Source organism: Pristiophorus japonicus, chromosome 10, assembly GCF_044704955.1.
Source record: "Pristiophorus japonicus isolate sPriJap1 chromosome 10, sPriJap1.hap1, whole genome shotgun sequence".
NCBI lineage: Eukaryota > Metazoa > Chordata > Chondrichthyes > Pristiophoridae > Pristiophorus > Pristiophorus japonicus.
The window spans coordinates 164,170,465-164,196,402 of NC_091986.1; the positions used below are offsets into that span (position 1 = coordinate 164,170,465).

The 25,938-nt window shown below is 48.3% G+C and overlaps 1 protein-coding gene and 1 non-coding gene across 4 annotated transcripts in view; both read left to right on the top strand.

Annotated features, from left to right (window-relative positions):
• The window catches only part of rpl21 (ribosomal protein L21), a 397,861-nt gene that overhangs the window by 359,561 nt on the left and 12,362 nt on the right, over positions 1–25,938 (top strand). For 2 of the 3 annotated variants that reach the window (XM_070892282.1, XM_070892281.1), the window contains exon 2: positions 23,621–23,702. In XM_070892282.1, coding sequence (XP_070748383.1) covers positions 23,636–23,702 — 67 coding nt within the window. In that variant the 5' untranslated portion in view covers positions 23,621–23,635. Of the gene's footprint in view, positions 1–23,087; positions 23,126–23,620; positions 23,703–25,938 lie in introns of those variants that run through there. The other variant, XM_070892280.1, reaches the window with a different exon arrangement.
• Positions 25,342–25,417, top strand: LOC139275448 (small nucleolar RNA SNORD102). The gene has a single exon (XR_011595725.1). It is a non-coding gene; the product is annotated as a small nucleolar RNA SNORD102 (small nucleolar RNA).

A 25,938-nucleotide genomic window follows, 5' to 3' on the forward strand; every position in this document is an offset into this window, starting at 1 on the left:
ATAGTTGGAAACATGACATCACCTCCCCCACAAAGTCTTATTGGGATCACAGGTTAAGTCTCTCTGGTGGTTTACGCTCCCTTGTAGAGCGCCTGAGTTGGGGCTCCGGTTGTTGGGTGCTGGGCTGAGTGTCTGCTGTTTGTGGTGCCCCAGGCCTGTCCAGACTGCGCACAGTGACTGGGCTCTCCTCCACTTGGTTCCGGTGTTCGGTCACCTGCAGTGGAGTAAACTCTACGTCGTGTTCTTCCTCTGCTTCTTCTGTGGGGTTGCTGAACCCCCTTTTAGTTTGATCCACGTGTTTGCTGCAGATTTGTCCATTTGTAAGTTTAACTACCAAAACCCGATTCCCCTCTTTGACAATCACAGTGCCTGCAAGCCATTTGGGCCCTGCAGCATAATTAAGGACAAAAACAGGGTCATTGACATCAATACATCACGCCCACGCATTCCTGTCATGGTAGTCACATTGCTACTAACGCCTGCTCTCAACAATTTCTTTCATAGTGGGGTGTATAAGGGATAACCTGGTTTTGAGCGTCCTTTTCATTAGCAGCTATGCGGGTGGAACCCCAGTGAGCAAGTGTGGTCAGGATCTATTGGCCAACAGGAGGCGTGATAAGCGGCTTTGTAGGAAACACCCTTGGATTCTGAGCATCCCCTGTTTCATTATCTGCACTGCATGTTCCGCCTGGCCGTTTGAGGCCGGCTTGAATGGTGCCGTTCTGACATGCTTGATTCCATTGCCTGCCATGAAGTCCTGGAATTCAGTGCTTGTGAAGCACAGGCCATTGTCGCTGAGCAAGACATCCAGTAGACCATGGGCGGCGAACATTGCCCGTAGACTTTCTACCATGGCAGAGGATGTGCTTGAATTTAAAATGGCACACTCAATCTATTTGGAGTAGGTGTCTACTACAACCAAAAACATTTTTCCCATGAAAGGACCTGCGTAGTCCACATGGATGCGTGACCATTGTAAAGTCCTGTCCCCTCAGTACAGATTCACACGAGGCATGTAGTGAAGTCAAGGTCACTCTGGACCTGCACCTTTATTTCACAGCTCTGGAATGCTGCGCTTGCCTGAGACCTGACCTTATATACCCGTCTCTTGCAAGTGCACCCCTGGTGGTAAGGTATGCTGGTGGTTACAGGTCATATCTTATTACAGTCATGTATAGCATGTTAGGAGACAGTTATATATAATAATGTAAGATATATGACATCACCCTCCCCCAAGGTCTTATTGTCTTTATAGGTTCAGTCTTTCAGGTGGTCTACGCTGTCAAGTGGAGCATCTGAGTTATGGTTCAGTTGTTTGCCTTGGTGTCTGTTTTTCTTTGAGTGTGGTTGCTGGTATCTCGCCTGGGCTGTCTGTTTCGATTGGTGTGATTGTTGTTGACTCGCCTGGGCTGTCTGTTGGAATTGCCCTTTCCTCAGGTTGTTCCCTCTGTCTGTCCACCAGGTGTAGTGCAAGTTCCACATTGTAGTCTGCCTCTGGTTCCGCAGTGTTGTTGGTAAATCTGCTTTTGACTTGGTCTACATGCCTCCGGCAGGTTTTGCCATTGTCCATTTGTACCACCAGTAGCCTGTTTCCTTCCTTGCCCGTTACGGTCCCTGAAAGCCATTTGGGACCCCTGCCATAGTTTAGTACAAACACTTTGTCCCCTATCTCATTCCATCTCCCCCTCGAATTTCTGTCATGGTACTCAGTCAGCTTACGGCGCTTTGCCTCAACGATTTCGTGCATGTCTGGGAGGATTAATGAGAGCCTTGTTTTTAAAGTATTTTTCATCAACAGTTGCGCGGGGTGGGGGGGGATCCCAGTCAGTGAGTGCGGACGAGATCTGTATGCCAGCAGCAGTCGCGACAGGCGACCCTGCAGCGTGGGACCTTGGATTTTAAGCATGCCTTGTTTAATGATTTGCACTGCTCTCTACGCCTGGCCATTGGAGACTGGCTTGAACGGTGCTGTCTTGACGTGATTTATGTCGTGGTCAATTATAAAGTCTTGGAATTCTGCGCTGGTGAAGCACGGACCATTGTCACTGACCAATATGTCAGGGATTCCGTGCGTTGCAAACATGGTTGCGAGGCTCTCCACAGTGGTGGAGGTTGTGCTCGAGTTTAAAATGGTGCATTCGATCCACTTTGAAAATGCATCTACAACTACGAGGAACATTTTGCCCATGAATGGGCCCGCATAGTCTACGTGCACCCGCGACCACGGTTTGGTAGGCCAGGGCCAGGGGCTCAGTGGAGCCTCCCTGGGGGCATTGCTGAGTTGGGCACAAATGGAGCACCTTCGGACGCTGAGCTCCAAGTCCGTGTCAATACCAGGCCACCAGACGTGGGATCTGGCTATGGCCTTCATGAGAACGATCCCCGGGTGCTCGCGGTGGAGCTCCCGGACAAATGCCTCTCTGCCTCGCAGAGGCATGACTACTCGGCTGCCCCACATCAGGCAGTCTGCTTGTAGTGATAGCTCATGCATGCGCCTGTGAAAGGGTTTTAATTCCTCGGGGCAAGCATCGCGAGCCTCTGCCCAGTCACCGGTTAGGACACATCTTTTTACTAAGGATAACGTGGGGTCGCTGGCCGTCCAGGCTCTGATTTGGCGAGCTGTCATGGGCAAACCTGTGGACTCAAAGGCATTGATTGCCATGACTATCTCACAGTCCTGTTCATCAGACCCTTCTGTGGTCGCCAAGAGTAGCCTGCTGAGCGCGTCGGCACAGTTGTCTGTGCCTGGTCTGTGCCTTATGGTATAGTCGTAGGACGCCAGCATGAGTGTCCACCGTTGAATTCGCGCCGAGGCGTTGGCGTTTATTGCCTTGCTCTCGGATAGGAGGGACGTAAAGGGCTTGTGGTCGGTTTCTAACACGAACTTGGCCCCGAAAAGGTATTGGTGCATCTTTTTGACACCGTACACACACGCGAGCGCCTCCTTCTCTACCATTCCGTACCCGCGCTCCGCCTGTGAAAGTGACCTGGAGGCATAAGCTATGGGTTGTAATTTGCCCGCACTATTGGCATGTTGCAAAACGCAAACGACCCCATACGCTGACGCATCGCATGTGAGAACTAGCTTTTTACCTGGGTCAAAGAAAGTCAAAACACTGTTGGAACACAGAAGGTTGCGTGCCTTATTGAAAGCGTGTTCCTGGGATTCCCCCCAAAACCAATCACACCCCTTCCTGAGTAGCACGTGGAAAGGCTCCAGCAGCGTGCTTAAGTTCTGCATAAAGTTCCCAAAGTAATTGAGTAGCCCGAGAAAGGCGCGCAGTTCTGAGACATTCCGGGGCCTGGGTGCCAGGCGAATTGCTTCTGTTTTGGACTCTGTTGGGCGGATTCCATCAGCGGCAATCCTTCTGCCCAAAAATTCAACCTTGGGTGTGAGAAACAGGCACTTGGATTTCTTGACTCGTAGGCCTACCCGATCCAACCGCTTTAGTACTTCCTCCAAATTACAGAGATGGGAGTCGGTGTCCCTGCCCGTGATAAGTATGTCGTCTTGAAACCGTCCCTGGAATGGACTTGAACAGACGCTCCATGTTGCGCTGGAATATGGCAGCTGCCGACCTGATGCCGAATGGGCATCGATTGTACATGAAAAGGCCTCAATATGTGTTGATGGTGGTGAGTAGCTTGGATTCCTCGGTCAATTCTTGCATCATATACGCAGATGTGAGGTCTAATTTTGAGAAAAGTTTACCTCCAGTCAATGTGGCAAATAAGTCCTCTGCTCTGGGCAGCGGGTACTGGTCCTGTATGGAGACTCTGTTTATGGTAGATTTGTTGTCCCCACAGATTCGTACGGATCCATCAGGCTTCATGACTGGGACGATGGGACTTGCCCAGTCGCTAAATTCCACAGCTGATATAATGCCTTCCCGCAGAAGCCTGTCTAGTTCATGTTCAATCTTTTCCCTCATCACATAGGGTACAGCTCTGGCCTTGTGATGGACCGGTCTAGCATCCTGTGTGATGTAGATTTTGACTTTGGCCCCTTTGAAAGTGCCCACACCTGGCTGAAAGAGATGTTCAAATCGCTTTATAACTGTTGAGCAGGAGGTCCGTTCCTCTAATGACATGGCATGGACATCATCCCATTTCCAGTTTAGTTTTGCCAGCCAGCTTCTCCCCAGCAGTGCTGGGGGGTCTCTGGGGACAATCCACAGGGGAAGTCGGTTCACTGTCCCTTTGTGTGTGACAGAGAACATGGCGCTGCCGAGGACTGGTATGATTTCTTTGGTATAGGTCCTTAGTTTGGCGTCGACCCTTGTGAGTTTTGGTCTGTCTCTTTTATGCGGCCACAGTTGTTCAAATTGTTGAGCGCCCATGAGAGATTGACTCGCTCCCATATCCAGCTCCATGTTGACAGATATCCCGTTGAGTAGGACCCTCATTATTATAGGAGCCGTCCTGTTGTTGGAGCAGCGGCCATTGATCGTGTTGACCCGCTGTACATCAGTGTCCCGTGTACTGTCCCAACCATCTTAGATCCGCTTTCCGACCCATTCGATTCATATATCAACCGAGCTGCCGTTTTTTTGCACATGCGGGCCAAATGCCCTGTATATTCACAATTTCTGCAAACAGCCTGCTGAAATCGACATCCCCTTGACGAGTGCCCACCCCCACACCTCCAGCACAGACCTGTTCCATTGTTCAAAGTGTTCCCAAAGAATGAACTGCGTCTGGCTGACCTCTCTTGAGCTTCTCTCAGTTTGTAGTTGATTGCTCGCATTGTGGGTTGATGACGTGTGAACGGCCGTTCCTGTGGCCCTTGATGGCTTCTGCCTGCTGTTGAGAGCCTGTTCTCCCGGTTTTGTCTGTGTGTGGAGGTAGCAGCTTGTTATTTCGTTAGTTGTCGTACCTGCATTGTAAATCAACCTCGTTTCTTCTTCCCCTGCCAAGAATGTCTGTGCAACCAGTGCTGCTGCCTCTAAGGTCAGGTTCTTGGTCTCTATGAGCTTTCGGAATATGCCTGCGTGGCCTATTCCTTCAATGAAAAAGTCTCTCAGCATTTCACTCCTCAGTTCATCAGAGAACTCACATAAACTAGCCAACCTCCGAAGTTCCGCCACGAAGTCGGGTATGCTCTGGCCCACACAGCGTCTGTAGTTGTAGAACCTGTGTCTGGCCATGTGTAGGCTGCTCGCTGGCTTCAGGTGGTCTCTTACCAGTGTGCTCAATTCTTCAAACGACTTGCTTGCTGGTTTCTCGGGTGCCAACAGATCCTTCATTAAAGCGTATGTTTTCGAGCCACAGCTGGTCAAGAGATGGGCTCTTCTCTTGTCTGCCTTATCATTGCATAACCAGTCTTTGGTTACAAAGTTTTGCTGGAGCCTTTCTATAAAGTCCTCCCAAATGTCTCCCGCATTGTACTTTTCATCTGATCCATTGTTCACCATTCTGTGGATTCTGTAATCCCGTAACTCGTCGCCACTGTGAAGTCCTGTCCCCTCAGTACAGATTCACACGAGGCATGTAGTGAAGTCAAGGTCACTCTGGACCTGCACCTTTATTTCACAGCTCTGGAATGCTGCGCTTGCCTGAGACCTGTCCTTATATACCTGTCTCTTGCAAGTGCACCCCTGGTGGTAAGGTATGCTGGTGGTTACAGGTCATATCTTATTACAGTCATGTATAGCATGTTAGGATACAGTTATATATAATAATGTAAGATAGATGAGAACCATGGCTTGGCGGGCCAGGTCCAGGGGCGAAGGGGGGCTTCCCTGGGTGTGTTGCCCAGCTGAGCACACGTATTGCGCCTACGAACACAAAGTTCCAGGTCTGCATCTATCCCTGGCCACCAAACGTGTGACTTGGCAATTGCCTTCATCATGACAATGCCCGGGTGCTCATTGTGAAGTTCTCTGATAAACACCTCTCTGCCCATCTGGGGCATGAGTACACGGTTTCCCCACAGTCGGCAGTCGGCCTGAATCAAGAGTTCATCCTTGCGTCTATGAAACGGTTTAAATTCCTCAGGGCATGCCCCATACGTGGCTGCCCAGTCCCCATTCAGGACACATTTCTTAACTAAAGACAGTAGCGGGTCTTTATTTGTCCAGACTTTAATCTGACGGACTGTCACAGGTGAGCCTTTGCTTTCGAAAGCTTCAACAGCCATGACCATCTGAGCATCATGCTCAGTTGCCCCCTCAGTGGTGGCTAGTGGGAGCCTGCTGAGTGCATTGGCGCAGTTTTCAGTGCCCGGTTTGTGCCGAATTGTGTAGCCATAGGCGGCTAACGTGAGTGCCCACCTCTGTATGCAGGCCGATGCATTCGCATTTATGGCCCTGTTGTCAGCCAAAAGGGACGCTAGGGGTTTGTGATCTGTCTCCAGCTCAAATTTCCTGCCAAACAGGTACTGGTGCATTTTTTTTACTGCATAGACACATGCTAGCGCTTCCTTTTCTACCATCCCGTAGCCCCTTTCTGCCTGGGACAGACTTCTGGAGGCATAAGCTACCGGCTGTAATTGACCATTGTCATTCACATGCTGCAACACACACCCGACCCATAGGACGACGCATCGCACGTTAAAACAAGTTTCTTACACGGGTCATATAACGTTAACAGTTTGTTGGAGCATAACAAATTGCGTGCTCTATCAAAAGCATTTTCCTGGTTGTTCCCCCCAGACCCAATCGTGACCTTTCCATAGGAGCACATGTAGCGGCTCTAACAGCGTGCTCAATTTGGGAAGAAAGTTCCCAAAATAGTTCAGGAGTCCCAGGAACGAACGCAGCTCCGTCCTGTTACGGGGTCTGGGTGCTCTCTGGATTGCTTCCATTTTGGACGCAGTAGGTCTGATCCCGTCTGCTGCTACCCTACTCCCCAGGAATTCTACCTCTGGAGCTAAGAAGATGCACTTCGCCTTTTTCAGTCGCAGCCCTACCCGGTCCAGTATGCATAGCACCTCTTCCTGGTTGTGGAGGTGTTCTTCAGTATCTCGACCCATGATGAGGATGTCGTCTTGAAAGACCACCGTCCTTGGAATCGACTTGAGGAGATTTTCCATATTTCACTGAAAGATCGCGGCGGCCAAACGAATCCCGAACGGACATCTGTTATACTCAAACAACCCCTTGTGTGTCGTGATGGTGGTCAGCTTCTTCGACTCACTCGCTAGCTCTTGGGTCATGTAAGCTGAGATCAGGTCCAATTTTGAAAAAGGTTTGCCACCGGATAGCGTCGCAAAGAGGTCCTCCACTCTCGGTAGCAGGTACTGGTCTTGGAGTGACACCCAATTGATGATGGCCGTGTAATCGCCACATATCCTGACCCACCCATCCGCCTTGAGCACCGGCACGATCAGGCTCGCCCAGTCACTGAATTCAACTGGCGAGATGTTGCTTTCCCTCTATCTTTTTCCGCATCACGTTCGGCACCGCTCTGGCCTTGTGGTGTACTGGCCTGGCTCAGGGTTTATGTGAATCACTACCTTGGCCCCCATGAAAGTGCAGATGCCGGGTTGAAATAATGAGTCAAATTTGTCCAGGACCTGTGAGCATGATACTCACTCCACAGAGGAAATTGCATTGACATCGCCCCATTTCCAGTTCATGACAGCAAACCAACTTCTCCCCAGTAGTGCGGGACTGTCTCCTGGGACAATCCAGAGTGGCAATCTGTTCTCCAAATCTTTCTGGGAAGCTCCACCCACCTTCATCACTTGAGGTCTTGGTAATAAAGGTAACTGGTCACAGAGTGACCTTCTCTCAAGTATGGGCCTCGTGTGCATTTACACTGTAGAGTAAGGACATAGAAACATAGAAACATAGAAAATAGGTGCAGGAGCAGGCCATTCAGCCCTTCTAGCCTGCACCGCCATTCAATGAGTTCATGGCTGAACATGAAACTTCAGTACCCCCTTCCTGCTTTCTCGCCATAACCCTTGATCCCCCGAGTAGTAAGGACTTCATCTAACTCCCTTTTGAATATATTTAGTGAATTGGCCTCAACTACTTTCTGTGGTAGAGAATTCCACAGGTTCACCACTCTCTGGGTGAAGAAGTTTCTCCTCATCTCGGTCCTAAATGGCTTACCCCTTATCCTCAGACTGTGACCCCTGGTTCTGGACTTCCCCAACATTGGGAACATTCTTTCTGCATCTAACCTGTCTAAACCCGTCAGAATTTTAAACGTTTCTATGAGGTCCCCTCTCATTCTTCTGAACTCCAGTGAATACAAGCCCAATTGATCCAATCTTTCTTGATAGGTCAGTCCCGCCATCCCGGGACATATCATTGGCGATGAGAAACTGGGATTTAAACCACGCGAGCTTGACCACTAGCAGCACAGAAGAGAGGTATTGTGTTGGTGATTTATTGAGAGACTACAACAACGTTTTGTCACTAAGCAATGGTTAGGACAGGATTCGGCCGACAAACGCAGGGCTCATCTCCTGATGGTTTGTGGATCCAGAACGTATTCCCTGATGAAGGACCTTCTAGCGCCAGAGAAGCCGGCGGACAAGACGTTTGAAGAGCTCAGTAAGTTGATCGGGGAATACCTTAAACCGGTGAGCAGCATGCACATGGCGAGACATGGGTTTTACACGCACCGGCGGTGAGAAGGGCAAAGCGTTCCAGACTTCATGGCAGATCTCCGGCGACTGGCGAGCCTTTGTAAATTCCTAGATGCATGCAGAGTGGAGATGCTGCGAGACTTTTTTTATTGAGGGCATCGGGCACACTTGGATTTTCAGGAAACTGATTGAGACCAAAGACTTGACCTTGGAAGCGATGGCTCTGATAGCCCAGACATTTATCTCAGGGGAGGAAGAGACCAGAATGATGTATGACAAAAATCTTGGCTCAAATGCGGCAAACAACCAGGGAGTCAACATTGTTAATGAGGCACACAGTTCTCTAGGCAGACAAGGGCAATTGGACATGCCCCAGCATGTAGTCGAACCCAAAGGGGAATTCAACAGCGACAATGGCTAGCTGAACGGCGATTCATGCCATTGCAATGGACAATGCGGCCAGTAATGGGGCCATCAACACCTGTTAATGGTGCACTTAAGGACAGTTACAGAGACAGTCAGAGACGATCGACTGGTAATGGACCTTTTGTTTCCAACAACGGGGCCTCCAGCTCATGCTGGAGGTGTGGAGGCAAACACCCAGCCAGAGCTTGCAGGTATCAGCAATATACCTGCAGAAACTGCAACGACAGCAGTCACTTGGCACGTATGTGCAAGAAGCCTGCAGCCAGGTTGATGTACAAGGAGGACGGACCCGATGTAAGCCCTATGAGGCCAAATGAATACTGGTGGAAATCGCTGGAAGCTGAAGTTCAGCGAATTCATGTGGAGCACATATATAATTCATATACCAGGACGCCACCGATAATGATGAAAGTGCTCCTCAATGGCATCCCAGTATTAATGGAGCTAGACATTGGGGACAGCCAGTCCCTGATGAGTATCAAACAGTTCGAAAGGTTGTGGGTATCCAAGGCCAGGAGGCCAAAATTATTGCCGATTGACGCACAGCTATGGACATATTCAAAGGAGATCATTCCGCTACTAGACAGCGCCATGGTAGTCGTGACCCACAAAGATTCAGAGAACAGATTGCCACTCTGGATTGTCCTGAGGGACGGTCCCGCATTACTGGGGAGGAGTTGGCTTGTTGTCATGAACTGGAAATGGGGCGATGTCAATGCAATTTCTTCTGTGGAGCGAGTATCATGCTCACAGGTCCTGGACAAATTTGACTCATTATTTCAACCCGGCATCAGCACTTTCATGGGGGCCAAGGTAGTGATTCACATAAACCCGGATGCCAGGCCAGTACACCACAAGGCCAGAGCGGTGCCGTAAGTGATGCGGGAAAAGATAGAATGCGAATTGGACCGCTTGCTGAGGGAAGGCATCATCTCGCCAGTCGAATTCAGTGACTGGGCGAGCCCAATCGTGCCGGTGCTCAAGGCGGATGGGTCGGTCAGGATATGTGGCGATTACAAGGCCACCATCAATCAGGTGTCACTCCAAGACTAGTACCCGCTACAGAGAGCAGAGGACCTCTTTGCGACGCTATCCGGTGGCAAAATGTTTTCAAAATTGGACCTGATCTCAGCTTACATGACCAGGAGCTGGCGAGTGAGTTGAATAAGCTGACCACCATCACGACACACAAGGGGTTGTTTGAGTATAACAGATGTCCGTTCGGGATTCGTTCGGCCGCCGCGATCTTTCAGCGAAATATGGAAAACCTCCTCAAGTCGACTCCAAGGATGGTGATTTTTCAAGACGCTATCCTCATCACGGATTGCAATACTGAAGAACACCTCCACAACCTGGAGGAGGTGCTACGCAGACTGGACCGGGTAGGGCTGCGACTGAAAAAGGCAGAGGTAGAATTCCTGGGGAGGAGGGTAGCAGCAGATGGCATCAGGTCTACTGCGTCCAAAACGGAAGCGATCCAGAGAGCACCCAGACCCCATAACACGACGGAGCTGCGTTCCTGGGGCTCCTGAACTATTTTGGTAACTTTCTTCCCAAATTGAGCACGCTGTTAGAGCCACTACACGTGCTCCTACGCAAAGGTCGCGATTGGGTCTGGGGGGGACAACCAGGAAAGTGTTTTTGATAGAGCACGCAATTTGTTATGCTCCAACAAACTGTTAACGTTGTATGACCCGTGTAAGAAACTTGTTTTAATGTGCGATGCGTCGTCCTATAGGGTCGGGTGTGTGTTGCAGCATGTGAATGACAATGGTCAGTTACAGCCGGTAGCTTACGCCTCCAGAAGTCTGTCCCAGGCAGAAAGGGGCTACGGGATGATAGAAAAGGAAGCGCTAGCATGTGCATATGCAGTAAAAAAAATGCACCAGTACCTGTTTGGCAGGAAATTTGAGCTGGAGACAGATCACAAACCCCTAACGCCCCTTTTGGCCAACAACAAGGCCATAAATGTGAATGCATCGGCTAGCATACAGAGGTGGGCACTCACATTAGCCGCCTATGACTAAACAATTCAGCACAGACCAGGCACTGAAAACTGCGCCAATGCACTCAGCAGGCTCCCACTAGCCACCACTGAGGGGGCAACTGAGCATGATGATCAGACGGTCATGGCTGTTGAAGCTTTCAAAAGCAAAGGCTCTCCTGTGACAACCCGTCAGATTAAAGTCTGGACAAATAAAGACCCGCTACTGTCTTTAGTTAAGAAATGTGTCCTGAATGGGGACTGAGCAGCCACGTACAGGGCATGCCCTGAGGAATTTAAACCGTTTCATAGGCGCAAGGATGAACTCTTGATTCAGGCTGACTGCCTACTGTGGGGAAACCGTGTACTCATGCCCCAGATGGGCAGAGAGGTGTTTATCAGAGAACTTCACAATGAGCATCCAGGCATTGTCATGATGAAGGCAATTGCCAGGTCACATGTTTGGTGGCCAGGGATAGATGCAGACCTGGAACTTTGTGTTCGTAGGTGCAACACGTGTGCTCAGCTGGACAACGCACCCAGGGAAGCCCCCCTTAGCCCCTGGTGCTGGCCCGCCAAGCCATGGTCATGCATCCATGTGGACTACACAGGTCCTTTCATGGGAAAAATGTTTTTGGTTGTAGTAGACGCCTACTCCAAATGGACTAAGTGTGCCATTTTAAATTCAAGCACATCCTCTGCCATGGTAGAAAGTCTACGGGCAATGTTCACCGTCCATGGTCTATCAGATGTCTTGGTCAGCTTCACAAGCACTGAATTACAGGACTTCATGGCAAGCAATGGAATCAACCATGTCAGAACGGCACCGTTCAAGCCGGCCTCAAACGGCCAGGCGGAACGAGCAGTGGAGATAATCAAACAGGGGATGCTCAGAATCCAAGGGGGTTCCCTACAAAGCCGCTTATCACGCCTCCTGTTAGCCAATAGATCCCGACCACACTCGTTCACAGGGGTTCCATCCGCAGAGCTGCTAATGAAAAGGATGCTCATAACCAGATTATCCCTTATACACCCCACTATGAAAAAAATTGTTGAGAGCAGGCATCAGTCACAATGTGACTACCATGACAGGAATGCGAGGGCGCGATTTATTGATGTCAATGACCCTGTTTTTGTCCTTAATTACGCTGCAGGACTCAAATGGCTTGCAGGCACTGTGATTGCCAAAGAGGGGAATAGGATTTTGGTAGTTAAACTTACCAATGGACAAATCTGCTGCAAACACATGGATCAAGGAGATTCAGCAATCCCACAGAAGAAGCAGAGGAAGAACATGACATGGAGTTTACTCCACCACAGGTGATCGAACACCGGAACCAAGTGGAGGAGAGCCCAGTCACTGTTGGCAGTCCAGACAGGCCTGAGGCACCGCAAACAGCAGACACTCAGGCCAGCGCCCAACAACCGGAGCCCCAGCTCAGGCGCTCTACAAGGGAGTGTAAACCACCAGAGAGACTTAACCTGAAATCCCAATAAGACTTTTGGGGGATGTGATGTCATGTATTCAACTATCATTGTAACCCATGTATAAGCTGACCTAAGTTGTACACCTTGAGAACATTGACCACAAGGGGGTGAACTTGTCTGAGACACTCCTAACCTGGACTTTTCAGGTATAAAAGGGGAAACTCCACCCATCTTCATCACTTGAGGTCTTGGTAATAAAGGCAACTGGTCACATATGGGCCTCGTGTGCATTTATACTGTATAGTAAGGACATATCAGACAGTATCTTCCACCTCTGCTGTGGAGTCATCCCATTCTGCAGGCAGACACTTGCTGCAGAAGGCCTTTGGGGTTTGCTGCAGCAGGAATTAGAGGTGCCAGCCGTTGCCTTCTCAAGAAAATTCTTAATTTAGCTCATGGAGCACTTGCACAGGCCCCTCTCCAGATTTTGCCCCAATGGCCCCTCTGTGAATCTCTGCAGTCTGGAGTCTAACAGCCAGCCCCTGCATCCAGTGTTGAAATTGTGCAAATGGTGGGAAACACAGCGGAAGCCGCGTTTCTCTCATTTGCATGTCTTTACCACTCTCCAGCATGCATATGTGTGGTTGTAGTTTGCCTGATGGAAAACTGTGGGTAGGTGACGGCATAGCAGAACACATCCCTGAGTTGTTTTCCGCCTATCCCAGATTTACTGAAAAATTGACAGGAGTGGGTGGGCGAAGAGGCAGAATGCCTAAGCCATTGTGTGGAGGCAGAAATCTTAAGCCATTGGCCCGGATTGTGCGGTTGTAATGATGGCAAAACGGTCAGCATTCTCTGTCAATACACTCGTTTAACTGACAGCAACTTCTGGAGTTTACACATGTGTACTTAAACGCAGGAATCCAGAATTTGCTGTCAGTGATACCCCGCTCCTTCACAGGGTACGCCATTGAAGTCCTCATAGATTGAAATCTTAAAAATCTCTTAAATTGACATGAAATTTAAGTTTTTATGCTATAATCTCACTGTAAAAGCTCCTGAAAGAGTTAAGCTTCATTTAATGAGGTGTAACTAAGTTTTTAACAGCATACTAAGCAAGGACCATCAGCAGGTCGGGGCCTTCAAAGGAGCAGCATGGAGCATACCACTTCAAGGTACAGCGCGAGCTGGTTCAGGAGGGTGACAGCTGTGAAGAGGGCGACTGGATTGGATGCCACCAAGGTCCAGGATGCTGATTGGAGCATGGGCAGGTACAGCAGGAACGGCGAGGTCAGGACGAAGGAGCAGCGAGGTTGTGGCGAAGGAGCGGAGAGAGATTGCAGAACGACGTGATCGGGGCCCAGGAGAGGCGTGCATTCAGGGCCCAGAAGAGGCGATGGCCCAGGGGCAGCGCAGGCCAGCCCACACTGCGATATATGTGCGCACTAGGTCCGTGCAGCAGAGCTGGTCTCCAGTCGTCTTGGTTAATCCTTGCCACTGGACCAAGACCTAGCTCTGTCAAGCCCGTGTGGTGGCTGGTGTCAAACGGTCATCACACGTTAAAAAAATCCACGCACAGGCATCTTCCACCTTTTAACATGTAGTTCGGGACCTGGAATATTACGTCCTTCATTGAAACATCTGTGAACTCATCCCTTTTTGGCATGGAAGCATGTCATCCTCGATACGAGGGATCGCCTATGAATGAATGGTCATAATTACTGTTGAACAACTTCTCTGGCCTTGAAAAACTAATTTTATATTTGTAGAATGTCAAATTTCTCCATTATGATACACCCGTAGATTTTTAAAATAATAAAGTTTATTTAAGATATTTCAACTTCTACATTAATCCCATGTGTATATCCCAATCTTTATTTTGCTCTCTATAAAAAAGATTAAAATGTGAAGGATAATCAGTGCTTTTTACTTCCTGTCTGTGAGAATTGTTCAATGTGATTGGCTGCTTAGCCTGCTTGATGACATCACAGTTGCTGGATGCTGGAGATCCTCTATAGGTGATGCCAGAATGAAAGTAACGTCAGGAAAAGTGAAATCCACGCCACAGAGATCGCTAGATCTTTGTGGGCAGCTTTCTTTGAGGTCAGCGCCAAGCGCCGTCACTTCACCTCTAACCGCAAAATCCGGGCCATTGTGTCTATTGGGAGTCCCTAGCATTACAGCTAAAATGTGGCCTCAAGGGTAATGTTTCAAAAAGTGTCACCTGTCCATAGACACAAAAACTGTGATTGGCTCAAGTAGCCATTCTCTGCTAAGTTATCTGCGCTGATTGGTTCAAATATCCCATTCAATAAATTGAAGCAAACAGTAGATATGTAGAAAACAGTAGGCAGATATGAATTTAACATTCAACAATGAACAAATGCCACAAATCAAATTACTTGGATGTTTTCAAACCCAATAATCTGGAACCATGAAGTACCACCAATCAAGATTGCAGAGAAAATTTCTTCATGCTGTTTCCACAGCATTGGCCTGCCCTTCTGTCTGAGACTTGTAATTAGCAATTTCACCTGGATTTTGGGAGCTGGGATCTCTGGTACTGAGGGACTGTCGGAGGTGCCATCTTTTGAATGAGACGTTAAACCGTGATCCCTTCTACCCTCTCCTTCAAATGTAAAAATTCCCATGGCATTATTTCGATAAGGAGCAGGGGAGTTCTCCCCAGTGTTCTGCCTAATATTTATTCCTCAACCAACATCAGTCAAACAGATTATCTGGTCATTATCTCATTGCTGTTTGTGGGACCTAATGGTGCAAATATTGGCTACCTCGTTTCCCACGTTACACCAGTGACTACACTTCATTAACTATAAAGCACTTTGGGATATCCTGAGATTGTGAAAGGTGCGATATAAATGCAAGCCTTTCTTGTACTTGGGTAGGAAATGAAAGAGATCAGGCTGGATTCACACTCCTGATTGCTATCCTGTGCCTCCTCGTGGAAACAGCCACTCTTTCCACCACTGGTGCATCGTGGCTGCAGTGTGTAATATCTACAGGATGAACTGAGGCAAATCGCCTAGGCTTCGTCGACAGCACTTCTCAAACCTGTGATCTCTATCACCTAGAAGGACAAGGAAACAACCATCACCTCCAAGTTCCCCTCCAAGTCACACACCATCCTGACTTGGAAATATATTGCCGTTCTTTCATCGTCGCTGGATCAAAATCCTGGAACTCCCTACCCAATAACACTGTGGGAGTACCTTCACCACATGGACTGCAGCGGTTCAAAAAGGCGGCTCCCCACCATCTTCACAAGGGCAACTAGTGATGGACAATAAATGCTCACTGTTATATATGTATACTTGTATTTACTCTGTACAGCCACCAGAGGGCTCATCCCCTGGAGTCCCAAGAGATCCCATAATCCCTTGGGAGCACAGATATTTAAGGAGGCTTCACAGGTTGGAGAGGCACCCTGGAGACATGCAATAAAAGATCACAGTCACACTTTACTTTGAGCTCACAGTGTTCAGTCTGACTCTTTCTCCATACACAACAACTGGCGACAAGATACAGATAGCGAACACAAAGATGCAGAGAACAGTGGGCATCCTGGACAAATTCTCGGAGGGAGATGATTGGCAAACTATTGTGGAGCGACTTGACCAATACTTCGTGGCCAACGAGCTAGATCGGGAAGAGAGCATTGCCAAACGTAGAGCGATCCTCCTCACAGTCTGTGGGGCACCAACGTATGCCCTCATGAAGTATCTGCTCACTCCAGCGAAACCCATGGAGAAATCGTACGACGCTTTGTGCACACTGGTCCGAGAGCATTTGAACCTGAAGGAAAACGTTCTGATGGCGAGGTACCGGTTCTACACCTACAAAAGGTCTGAAGGCCAGGAAGTAGCGAGTTATGTCACCGAGCTAAGACGCCTTGCAGGACATTGCGAATTTGAAGGATATTTGGAGCACATGCTCAGAGACTTTTTCGTACTTGGCATTGGCCACGAAATCATACTTCACAAACTTTTGACTGTAGAGACCCCAACCTTGAGTAAAGCCATAGCGATAGCCCAGGCGTTCATTGCCATCAGTGACAATACGAAGCAAATCTCTCAGCACACAAGTGCTGCTACAAGTACTGTGAACAAAGTGATGTTGTTTTCGAATCGTAACGTACAGGGCAGGTCACACATAGCTGCAGCTACAGGTCCGCAGATGTCTCAGAGTCCACCATCAAGGGTGATGAATGCAAAGACATTAACACCTTGTTGGCGCTGCGGGGGTGATCATCATTTCCATTCATGCCGATACTAAGAGTACGTTTGCAAGAGTACATGTGAAACAATGGGACACCTCCAACGAGTGTGCAGGCGAGCTGCAAAGCCTGTTAAACCTACAAACCATCATGCTGCAGAGGAGGACAGATCCACGGAGGATCACTACGAACCAGAGCCTCAGTTAGAAGAGGCAGAGGTACATGGGGTGCACACGTTCACCACGAATTGTCCCCCGATAATGCTAAATGTTGAACTAAATGGACTCCCGGTGTCAATGGAGCTGGACACGGGTGCAAGCCAGTCCATCATGGACAAAAAGACTCAAAAGGTTGTGGTGCAACAAGGCCTCAAGGCCAGTCTTAACTCCAGTTCGCACGAAACTAAGAACTTATACAAAAGAACTGATTCCTGTAATCAGCAGTGCTACCGTAAAGATCTCCTACGATGTAGCGGTACACAAGCTACCACTCTGGGTGGTACCGGGCGATGGTCCCACACTACTCGGCAGGAGCTGGCTGGGAAAGATACGCTGGAACTGGGACGACGTCTGAGCGCTATCGCCTGCTAATGACACTTTGTGTGCTCAGGTCATAAACAAATTTCCTTCGCTGTTCGAACCAGGCATCGGGAAATTCCAAGGAGCAAAAGTGCAGATCCACCTAATTCTGGTGGCGCGACCCATCCACCACAAGGCGAGAGCAATACCGTACATGATGAGAGAAAGGGTAGAGATCGAGCTAGACCGGCTGCAAAGAGAGGGCATCATTTCCCCAATCGAGTTCAATGAGTGGGCCAGTCCTATCATCCCAGTCCTCAAGGGAGACGGCACCCTCAGAATCTATCGTAACTATCAATCGTTTCTCCCTGCAGGACCAATACCCACTACCAAAGATCGACGACCTCTTTGCAATGCTGGCGGGAGGAAAGACGTTCACGAAGCTGGATCTGACTTCAGCCTACATGACACAGGAACTGGAGGAATCATCGAAGGCATCAACACTCACAAAGGTCTTTTTGTTTATAACAGATGCCCGTTTGGAATCCGATCGGCGGCGGCGATATTCCAGAGAAACATGGAAAGCTTACTGAAGTCGGTCCCGCACACTGTGGTCTTCCAAGACGACATCTTGGTCACAGGTCGGAACACAGTCGAGCATCTGCAGAACCTGGAGGAGGTTCTTAGTCGACTCAACCGCTTGGGACTCAGGTTAAAACACTCGAAGTGCATTTTCCTGGCGCCTGATGTGGAGATCCTGGGAAGGAGGATTGCGGCGGACAGCATCAGGCCCACCAACTCGAAGATGGAGGCAATCGAGAACGCACCGAAGCCACAGAACGTGACGGAGCTGCGGTCGTTTCTGGGACTCCTGCACTACTTTGGTAACTTCTTACCGGTCTCAGCACACTGCTAGAACCATTGCATGTCTTACTATGAAAAGGGGATGAATGGGTTTGGGGAAAAAGCCAAGAAAATGCCTTTGTAAAAGCGAGAAAATTGTTTTGCTCAAACAAATTGCTTGTGTTGTATAATCCATGTAAGCATTTGGTACTAGCATCTGATGCGTCGTCATATGGCGTCGACTGTGTATTGCAACAAGCTAATGATTTCGGGAAACTGCAACCGGTTGCTTATGCATCCAGGAGTCTGTCTAAGGCCGAAAGAGCTTACAGCATGATTGAGAAAGAAGCGTTAGCGTGTGATTATGGGGTAAAGAAATTGCATCAATACCTGTTTGGGCTAAAATTCGAATTGGAAACTGACCATAAGCCACTTTTTCCCTGTTCTCTGAGAGTAAAGGGATAAATACCAACGCATTGGCCCGCATCCAGAGATGGGCACTTATGTTATCCGCATACAACTACGCCATCCGCCACAGGCCAGGCACAGAAAACTGCGCCGATGCTCTCAGTAGGCTGCCATTGCCCACCACGGGAATGGAAATGGCACAGCCCGCAGATCTAGCCATGGTTATGGAAGCATTTGAGAGTGAGCAATCAGCCGTCACTGCCCGGCAGATCAAAACCTGGCCAAACCAGGACCCCTTATTATCTCGAGTCAAAAACTGTGTGCTTCACGGGAGCTGGTTCAATGTCCCAGTGGAAATTCAGGAAGAGATAAAGCAGTTCCAGCGGCGCAAAGGTGAAATGTCTATACAGGCAGACTGCCTTCTGTGGGGCAATCGAGTAGTGGTCCCCAAGAAGGGCAGAGACACCTTCATCAATGACCTCCACTGTACCCACCCAGGCATCGTAATGATGAAAGCGATAGCCAGATCCCACGTGTGGTGGTCCGATATCGATGCGGACTTAGAGTCCTGCGTTCACAGATGTAATACATGCTCGCAGTTAAACAATGTACCCAGGGAGGCGCCACTAAGTTTATGTTCTTGGCCCTCCAAACCATGGTCTTGGGTACACGTCATCTTTGCGGGTCCGTTCTTGGGTAAAATGTTCCTTGTGGTTGTAGACGCATACTCCAACTGGAGTGAATGTGAGATCATGTCAGCTAGCACGTCCGCTGCCACTACTGAAAGCCTGCGGGCCATGTTTGCCACGCACAGCCTACCCGATGTCCTGCTGAGCGACAACAGGCCATGTTTTTCCAGTGCTGAGTTCAAAGAATTCATGACCCGTAACGGGATCAATCATGTCACATCTGCCCCGTTTAAACCAGTGTCCAATGGTCAGGCAGAGAGAGCAGTGCAAATCATCAAGCAAGGCTTCAAGAGGGTAACTGAAGGCTCACTGCAGACTCGTCTATCCCGAGTGCTGCTTAGCTACCGCACAAGATCCCACTCGCTCACTGGAATCCCACCTGCTGAACTGCTCATGAAAAGAGCACTTAAGACAAGGCTCTCGTTAGTTCACCCTGATCTACATGAACAGGTAGAGAGCAGGTGGCTTCAACAAAGTGCATGCCATGACAGCGCAAATGTGTCACGCAAGATTGAAATCAATGATCCTGTATTCGTATTAAACTTGGACAAGGTCCCAAGTGGCTTCCCGGCACTGTCATGGCCAAAGAGGAGAGCAGGTTGTTTCGGGTCAAACTTTCAAATGGACTCATTCACCGGAAACACTTGGACCAAATCAAACTCAGATTCACGGACTATCCTGAGCAACCCACCTTGGACCTTACCTTTTTTGATCCCCCAACATACACACCAGTGGCAACCGGCACCACGGTTGACCACGACGCAGAACCCATCATCCACAGCAGCCCAGCAGGACCCAACACATCAGGCAGCCCAGCAAGGCCAGCTGCACAGCAGCCCAGTGAGGGCCCAACAAGTGATTCAACAACACTAGCTTTCACACCGAGACGATGAACCAGGGCAAGAAGGGCCCCAAGTCGACTCACATTGTAAATAGTTACACTATTGACTTTGGGGGGGGAGTGTTGTTATACATGTGTACTTGTATTTACTCTGTACAGGCACCAGAGGGCTCATCCCCTGGCGTCCCAAGGGATCCCATAATCCCTTGGGAGCACAAATATTTAAGAAGGCTTCACAGGTTGGAGAGGCACTCTGGAGACCTGCAATAAAAGACCAAGGTCACACTTTACTTTGAGCTCACAGTGTTCAGTCTGACTTTTTCTCCATACACAACACTCGCCTTGCCAGTGATGCCCATTTTCTAATATTCATTCTGGGATGTGGGTGTTGCTGGCAAGGCCATCATTTATTGCCCATCCCTAATTGCCCTTGAGAAGGTGATGGTGAGTCACCTTCTTGAACCACTGTAGTCCTTGTGGTGAAGGTACTCCCACAGTACTGTTATAGAGGGCGATCCAAGATTTTGACCCAGTGACGATGAAGGAACGGCGATCTACTTCCAAGTCAGGATGGTGTGTAACTTGGAGGGGAACTTGCAGGTGATGGTGCTCTCATGCGCCTGCTACCCTTGTCCTTCTAGGTAGTAGAGGTCACGGGTTTGGGAGGTGCTGCTGAAGACACCGTGGTGAGTTGCTGCAGTGCATCTTATAGATGGCACACACTGCAGCCACGGTGTGTCGGTGGTGGAGGGAGTGAATGGTGAAGGTGGTAGATGGGGTGCCAATCAAGCGGGCTGTTTTGTCCTGGATGGCGTTGAGCTTCTTGAGTTGAGCTGCACTCATCCAGGCAAGTGGCGAGTATTCCATCACACTCCTGATGTGACTTGTAGATGGTGGAAAGGCTTTGGGGTGTCAGGAGACACTCACTGCAGAATTTTTTACATTTCAAAATATATACTTTATTCATATAAAAATTTGCACGATACAATGGAAGGCAGTTCAGTACATTTGAATACGGTCAGCAATTCCATACAATACATTTGGATGCTGACGGCAGTTCCGTTCAATACATTTGCTTGCTTTACATTTCAGGGTACAATTCAGTACAATCCAGGATACATTGTAATACAGTCATCAAATGACGTTACATGTGGCACTATATATTACACAGAACGGGTGAGGGTACAGTTACATTTCTTTACAACATACATTACTAAACAGTTGCTGAACTTGCATTATACATGGCACTACATAGGTGTTTTCAGATCATGGTGCTCTATGAATACAAAAGTTTACAAGTACAGCCCGAGGGGAGTTTTATATTGATTCCATCCCCTGGGTTTACCATGGCGGAAGGGCTTTAAACTGTGGCTCTTCCCCACTGTGCCTATGCGGCGACTGCACCAATTTTTTGTGCGTCCCTCAGCACGTACTCCTGGATCTTGGATTGCGCCAGTCTGCAACACGCAGACGTGGAATCTCCTTGCTCTTGAAGACCAGAAGTTTAAGCAAGACCAAAGTGCGTCTTTCACCGAGTTGATGGCCCTCCAGCAGCAGATGATGTCTGTCTCGGCGTGTGTCCCTGGGAACAGTCCGTAGAGCAGAGTCCTGTGTTACGGAGCTGCTTGGGATGAACCTCGACAGCAACCACTGCATCTCTATCCAGACCTGCCTTGCAAAGAGGCAATCCCAAAGGAGATGGATGACAGTCTCGTCCGCACCACAGCCAACTCGGGGGCAGAGTGCCGTGTCTCTGAAACCCCAGCTGTGCATGAAGGATCTGACTGGTAGGGCCCTTCTCACCGCCAACCAAGCTACGTCTTGGTGCTTGTGTGAAAGTTCTGGCGATGAGACATTCTGCCAAACGAGTTCGACAGTCTGCTCGGGGAACCGTCTGACAGGATCCATCATTGCCTTCTTTTGTAGGGCGTCCAGGACCTTGCGTGCCGACCACTGCTTTATGGCCTTGTGGTCAAAAGTGTTTTTCATGAAAAACTTTTCCACGAAGGACAGGTGCTGAGGCATGGTCCAACTGCTCGGAGCTTTCCGCGGCAGCCTGGCCAGACCCATCCTTCGCAACACCGGGGACAGATAGAATCTCAGCTCATACTGACACTTGCCGTTTGTGTACGAAGGGTCTATGCAGAATACCCAGCCTTTGACCCGCTCTTGTTGCCACAGTATTTATGTGACTGGTCCAGTTAAGTCTCTGGTCAATGATGACCCTCAGGTTATTGATGGTGGGGGATTCGGCGATGGTAATGTAGGAATGAATTTTAATTCACCCAGGAATTTATTTTTTAAAGTGCATGTATATCTGAATGAGCAGCTGCAAGAGCATAATGTGCTCAGTTGGGATTTTTTGCACCCAGTTGAATTCTCTGCTGAAGCATGAAGATCCATGCCAATAAATCACTAATTGATATCCATGAACACGGAAAAAAAATCACAGAAAAAGCTTGTTTGACAACAGTGACAATAAGTTAATATTGTTATTAATTTGAAACACTCTCCTACATTCCTATTTGTATGCAAGCTTAATTTCACATCTATTCTGTAAATCAGTTAAGCGTTAGGTCGTCGCCTTTTAAAAGATCACTAAAGATTTGATTTGCTTCATTGTATGAACATTTCCATTTATACTATGTAAAGCTTTAAGTATTAAGGAACTGTAGTGATCTGTCAGCATGGAGGAAATGCTGTAAATATTGAAGCATGATAGAATGTTACTTAATTGATCTTCAACAAAAAAAAATCATAATTTGAATCAAGCTGAGTGAAACGGATCTGTCTATATTGAGCATGTCTTTAATTATTCTAACTCAGATATAAAGCAGATCCATGCCAATGAATCACTAACTGATATCCAACTTCGACATTGATATTTGATTTGCTTTCCTGCGACGACAGGAGAGAAGACTAACTGAACCAATGAGCTCAACTTCCCTGTCAGCCCGACCTTGAGTCACGTGACCTTAAACGTTGCGGGTCCTTAAAACCATTTAGCCACCTTCTTTAAAAAATGGTCATCGCCTCTCTCTCTCTCTCTATTTGTGGTTATACATTTAATGTTAATACATTTAGTAATTAGAGAAAATAACGTTGAACTTAATGCGTTTTGTTGATTAGGCAGTGATTAGTCAGCCCCGGTTGCCATGTTAAGTGTGTAAGGCCCCCAACCGCCCTTTCCGACGAGCTCCGCCATCTTGCAGGTAGCGGGCGGCAGAGGCTGCGCTCGGATTGCTTTTAAAATGAAAGAAAAAACCCGGGGAAAGTCGGGTCCCGGGCTTCGCGTACGGCCCATAATGTTGTAGAGTGCGGGGGGCGGAATAAGGTGCCGAGTAGCGGCTATCGGACGGGTTGCTGGTTGTCTGCCACTCGAGCTCTGAGCCGCTCCTGCGGCCATTGATGCGGCGTGGCCGCCGCGTCCCGAACATGTGGCCACGGAGGGAAAGCGGGACCCGAACCGTCAACTTCGGTTAAAGTGGGGCCAAGTGACCAGGGCTGCGATTCGGGGTCAAATCGGGTCCGGGTTAAGGAGTAGGTTTTAAACGGGAGGGCGAAGTATTGTCCGCATCCGGCAATTCATTTAATTTGTGCACTCGTTGTAACCGTTTGGATTTCAATATCCTCTGTGATAAGTATACCGCGCAGGGGTTGCGGGTTGTATATCTAGGAACGTGAAGTAAATTAAATAACTTTTTATTCAGTAAAGGTTCAAGATGACTAACACCAGGGGTAAGAGGAGGGGAACGCGATATATGTTTGCAAGACCCTTCCGTAAACATGGTGAGAATCCTTTTTTTTCTATTCCAACCACCAATTTCTTAGATCGGAACTTAGTTTGTTTAGAAAACTTGTTTCGATGATGGGTGCCATATTTACTTGATGTAGACATTACTTCCAATTGCTGATTCTGCTGCTGGGCTATGAATCGGTTACGCTGTCTTTCTATAGGTGGGTTATTAAAACATAGAAAATAGGTGCAGGAATAGGCCAATCGGCCCTTTGAGCCTGCACCACCATTCAATAAGATCATGGCTGATCATTCAACCTCAGTACCCCTTTCCTGCTTTCTCTCCATACCCCTTGATCCCTTCAGCTGTAAGGGCCATATCTAACTCCCTCTTGAATATATCCAATGAACTGGCATCAACAACTCTGCGGCAGGGAATTCCAGAGGTTAACAACTCTGAGTGAAGAAGTTTCACCTCATCTCAGTTGTAAATGGCCTACCCCTTATCTTAAGACTATGTCCCCTGGTTCTGGACTTCCCCAACATTGGGAACATTCTTCCCGCATCTAACCTGTCCAGTCCCGTCAGAATCTTATACATTTCTATGAGATTCCCTCTCCTTCTAAACTCCAGTTGATCCAGTCTCTCCTCATATGACAACCCAGCCATCCCTAAAATCAGTCTGGTGAACCTTCGCTGCACTCCCTCAATAGCAAGAATGTCCTCCCTCAGATTAGATGATCAAAACTGAATGCAATATTCCAGATGAGGCCTCACTAAGGCCCTGTACAACTGCAGTAAGACCTCCCTGCTCCTATACTCAAATCCCCTAACTATGAAAGCCAACATACCATTTTCTGCCTTCACCGCCTGCTGTACCTGCATGCCCACTTTCAGTGACTGATGAACCATGACACCCAAGTCTCGTTGCACCTCCCCTTTTTTGTAATCTGCCGCCATCCAGATAATATTCTGCCTTCGTGTTTTTGCCCCCAAAATGGATAACCTCACATTTATCCACATTATACTGCATCTGCCATGCATTTGCCCACTCACCTAACCTGTCCAACTCACCCTGCAGCTTCTTAGCGTCCTCCTCACAGCTCACACTGCCACCTAGTTTAGTGTCATCTGCAAACTTGGAGATATTACACTTAATTCCTTCATCTAAATCGTTAATGTATATTGTAAAGAGCTGAGGTCCCAGCACTGAGCCCTGCGGCACTCCACTAGTCACTGCCTGTCATTCTGAAAAGGACCCGTATATCCCGACTCTCTGCTTCCTGTCTGCCAACCAGTTCTCTATCCACGTCAGTACATTACTCCCAATATCATGCGCTTTGATTTTGCAAACCAATCTCTTGTGCGGGACCTTGCCAAAAACCTTTTGAAAGTCCAAATACACCAATGAATTTTGGGCAAGTCAAATTAGTCCCGTCTTTAATCTTCATTTGTGGGAATTTTCTAGCGGGAGTTACTGGATAGTGAACTCTATTGTTGGCTGAAATCCGAGCAGACGAAGCAAAACTGAGATCTACACCACATGGTGTATTTACTCTGAGCACTTGGATATTTCTGGGGTGGAGGAAAGGTTGACTTTCATAACATCTTGACTCTTGCATAATATGTTAGTGTGATGTGTTTATTATGTGCAGCCGATGATGCTGGTATGTGGATTTTAAATGTATCTGGTGCTCGATGATGATTGAACTCCTATGATTGCCCTATGAGGCAAGGTGAGCAAGTTATTTCACCGGCACTGAGAGCAAACCAGAATTGCTTAGCACAGTACAGATTTTAGATTCTTTTTGTTTGGAAGGTATAGTTTGACAAATGAGTTTGATTGCCGTGCGTATGTGTTTGGTGGTGAAGTAATGCTCTTTTTAATAAAAACAGTTAATGAAAGATGTTTTATAAGCTCTTGATTATGCCCTCAATACATCACAGCACTTTGCGACCACTAATTACTTTGAAATACAGCATTTTTTCCCCCCTCAGTCTTTCTCTTCCTCAAGGGCCTGACTCATCCTGGGATATGATTCTAATGACCACAGCCAAGTGGCTCTTTTCCACAAGAAACCTAGATGGATGGTGTCAGGGTGTTCAACTTTGAGAATGTGGGACTGTTAAAACTGAGCATTATCCTGTTAGAACATAGTTTGGTAAAGGTCACTGGATAGCAGTTGGGAGCTGGAATGCTGTCTGATCCCTTCCGTGGGCCAGGGCAAATCTTATCAGTCCAACTGCCATGTTGACCGATTAACTAACTCAATGGTCCCAAGTTTCCAC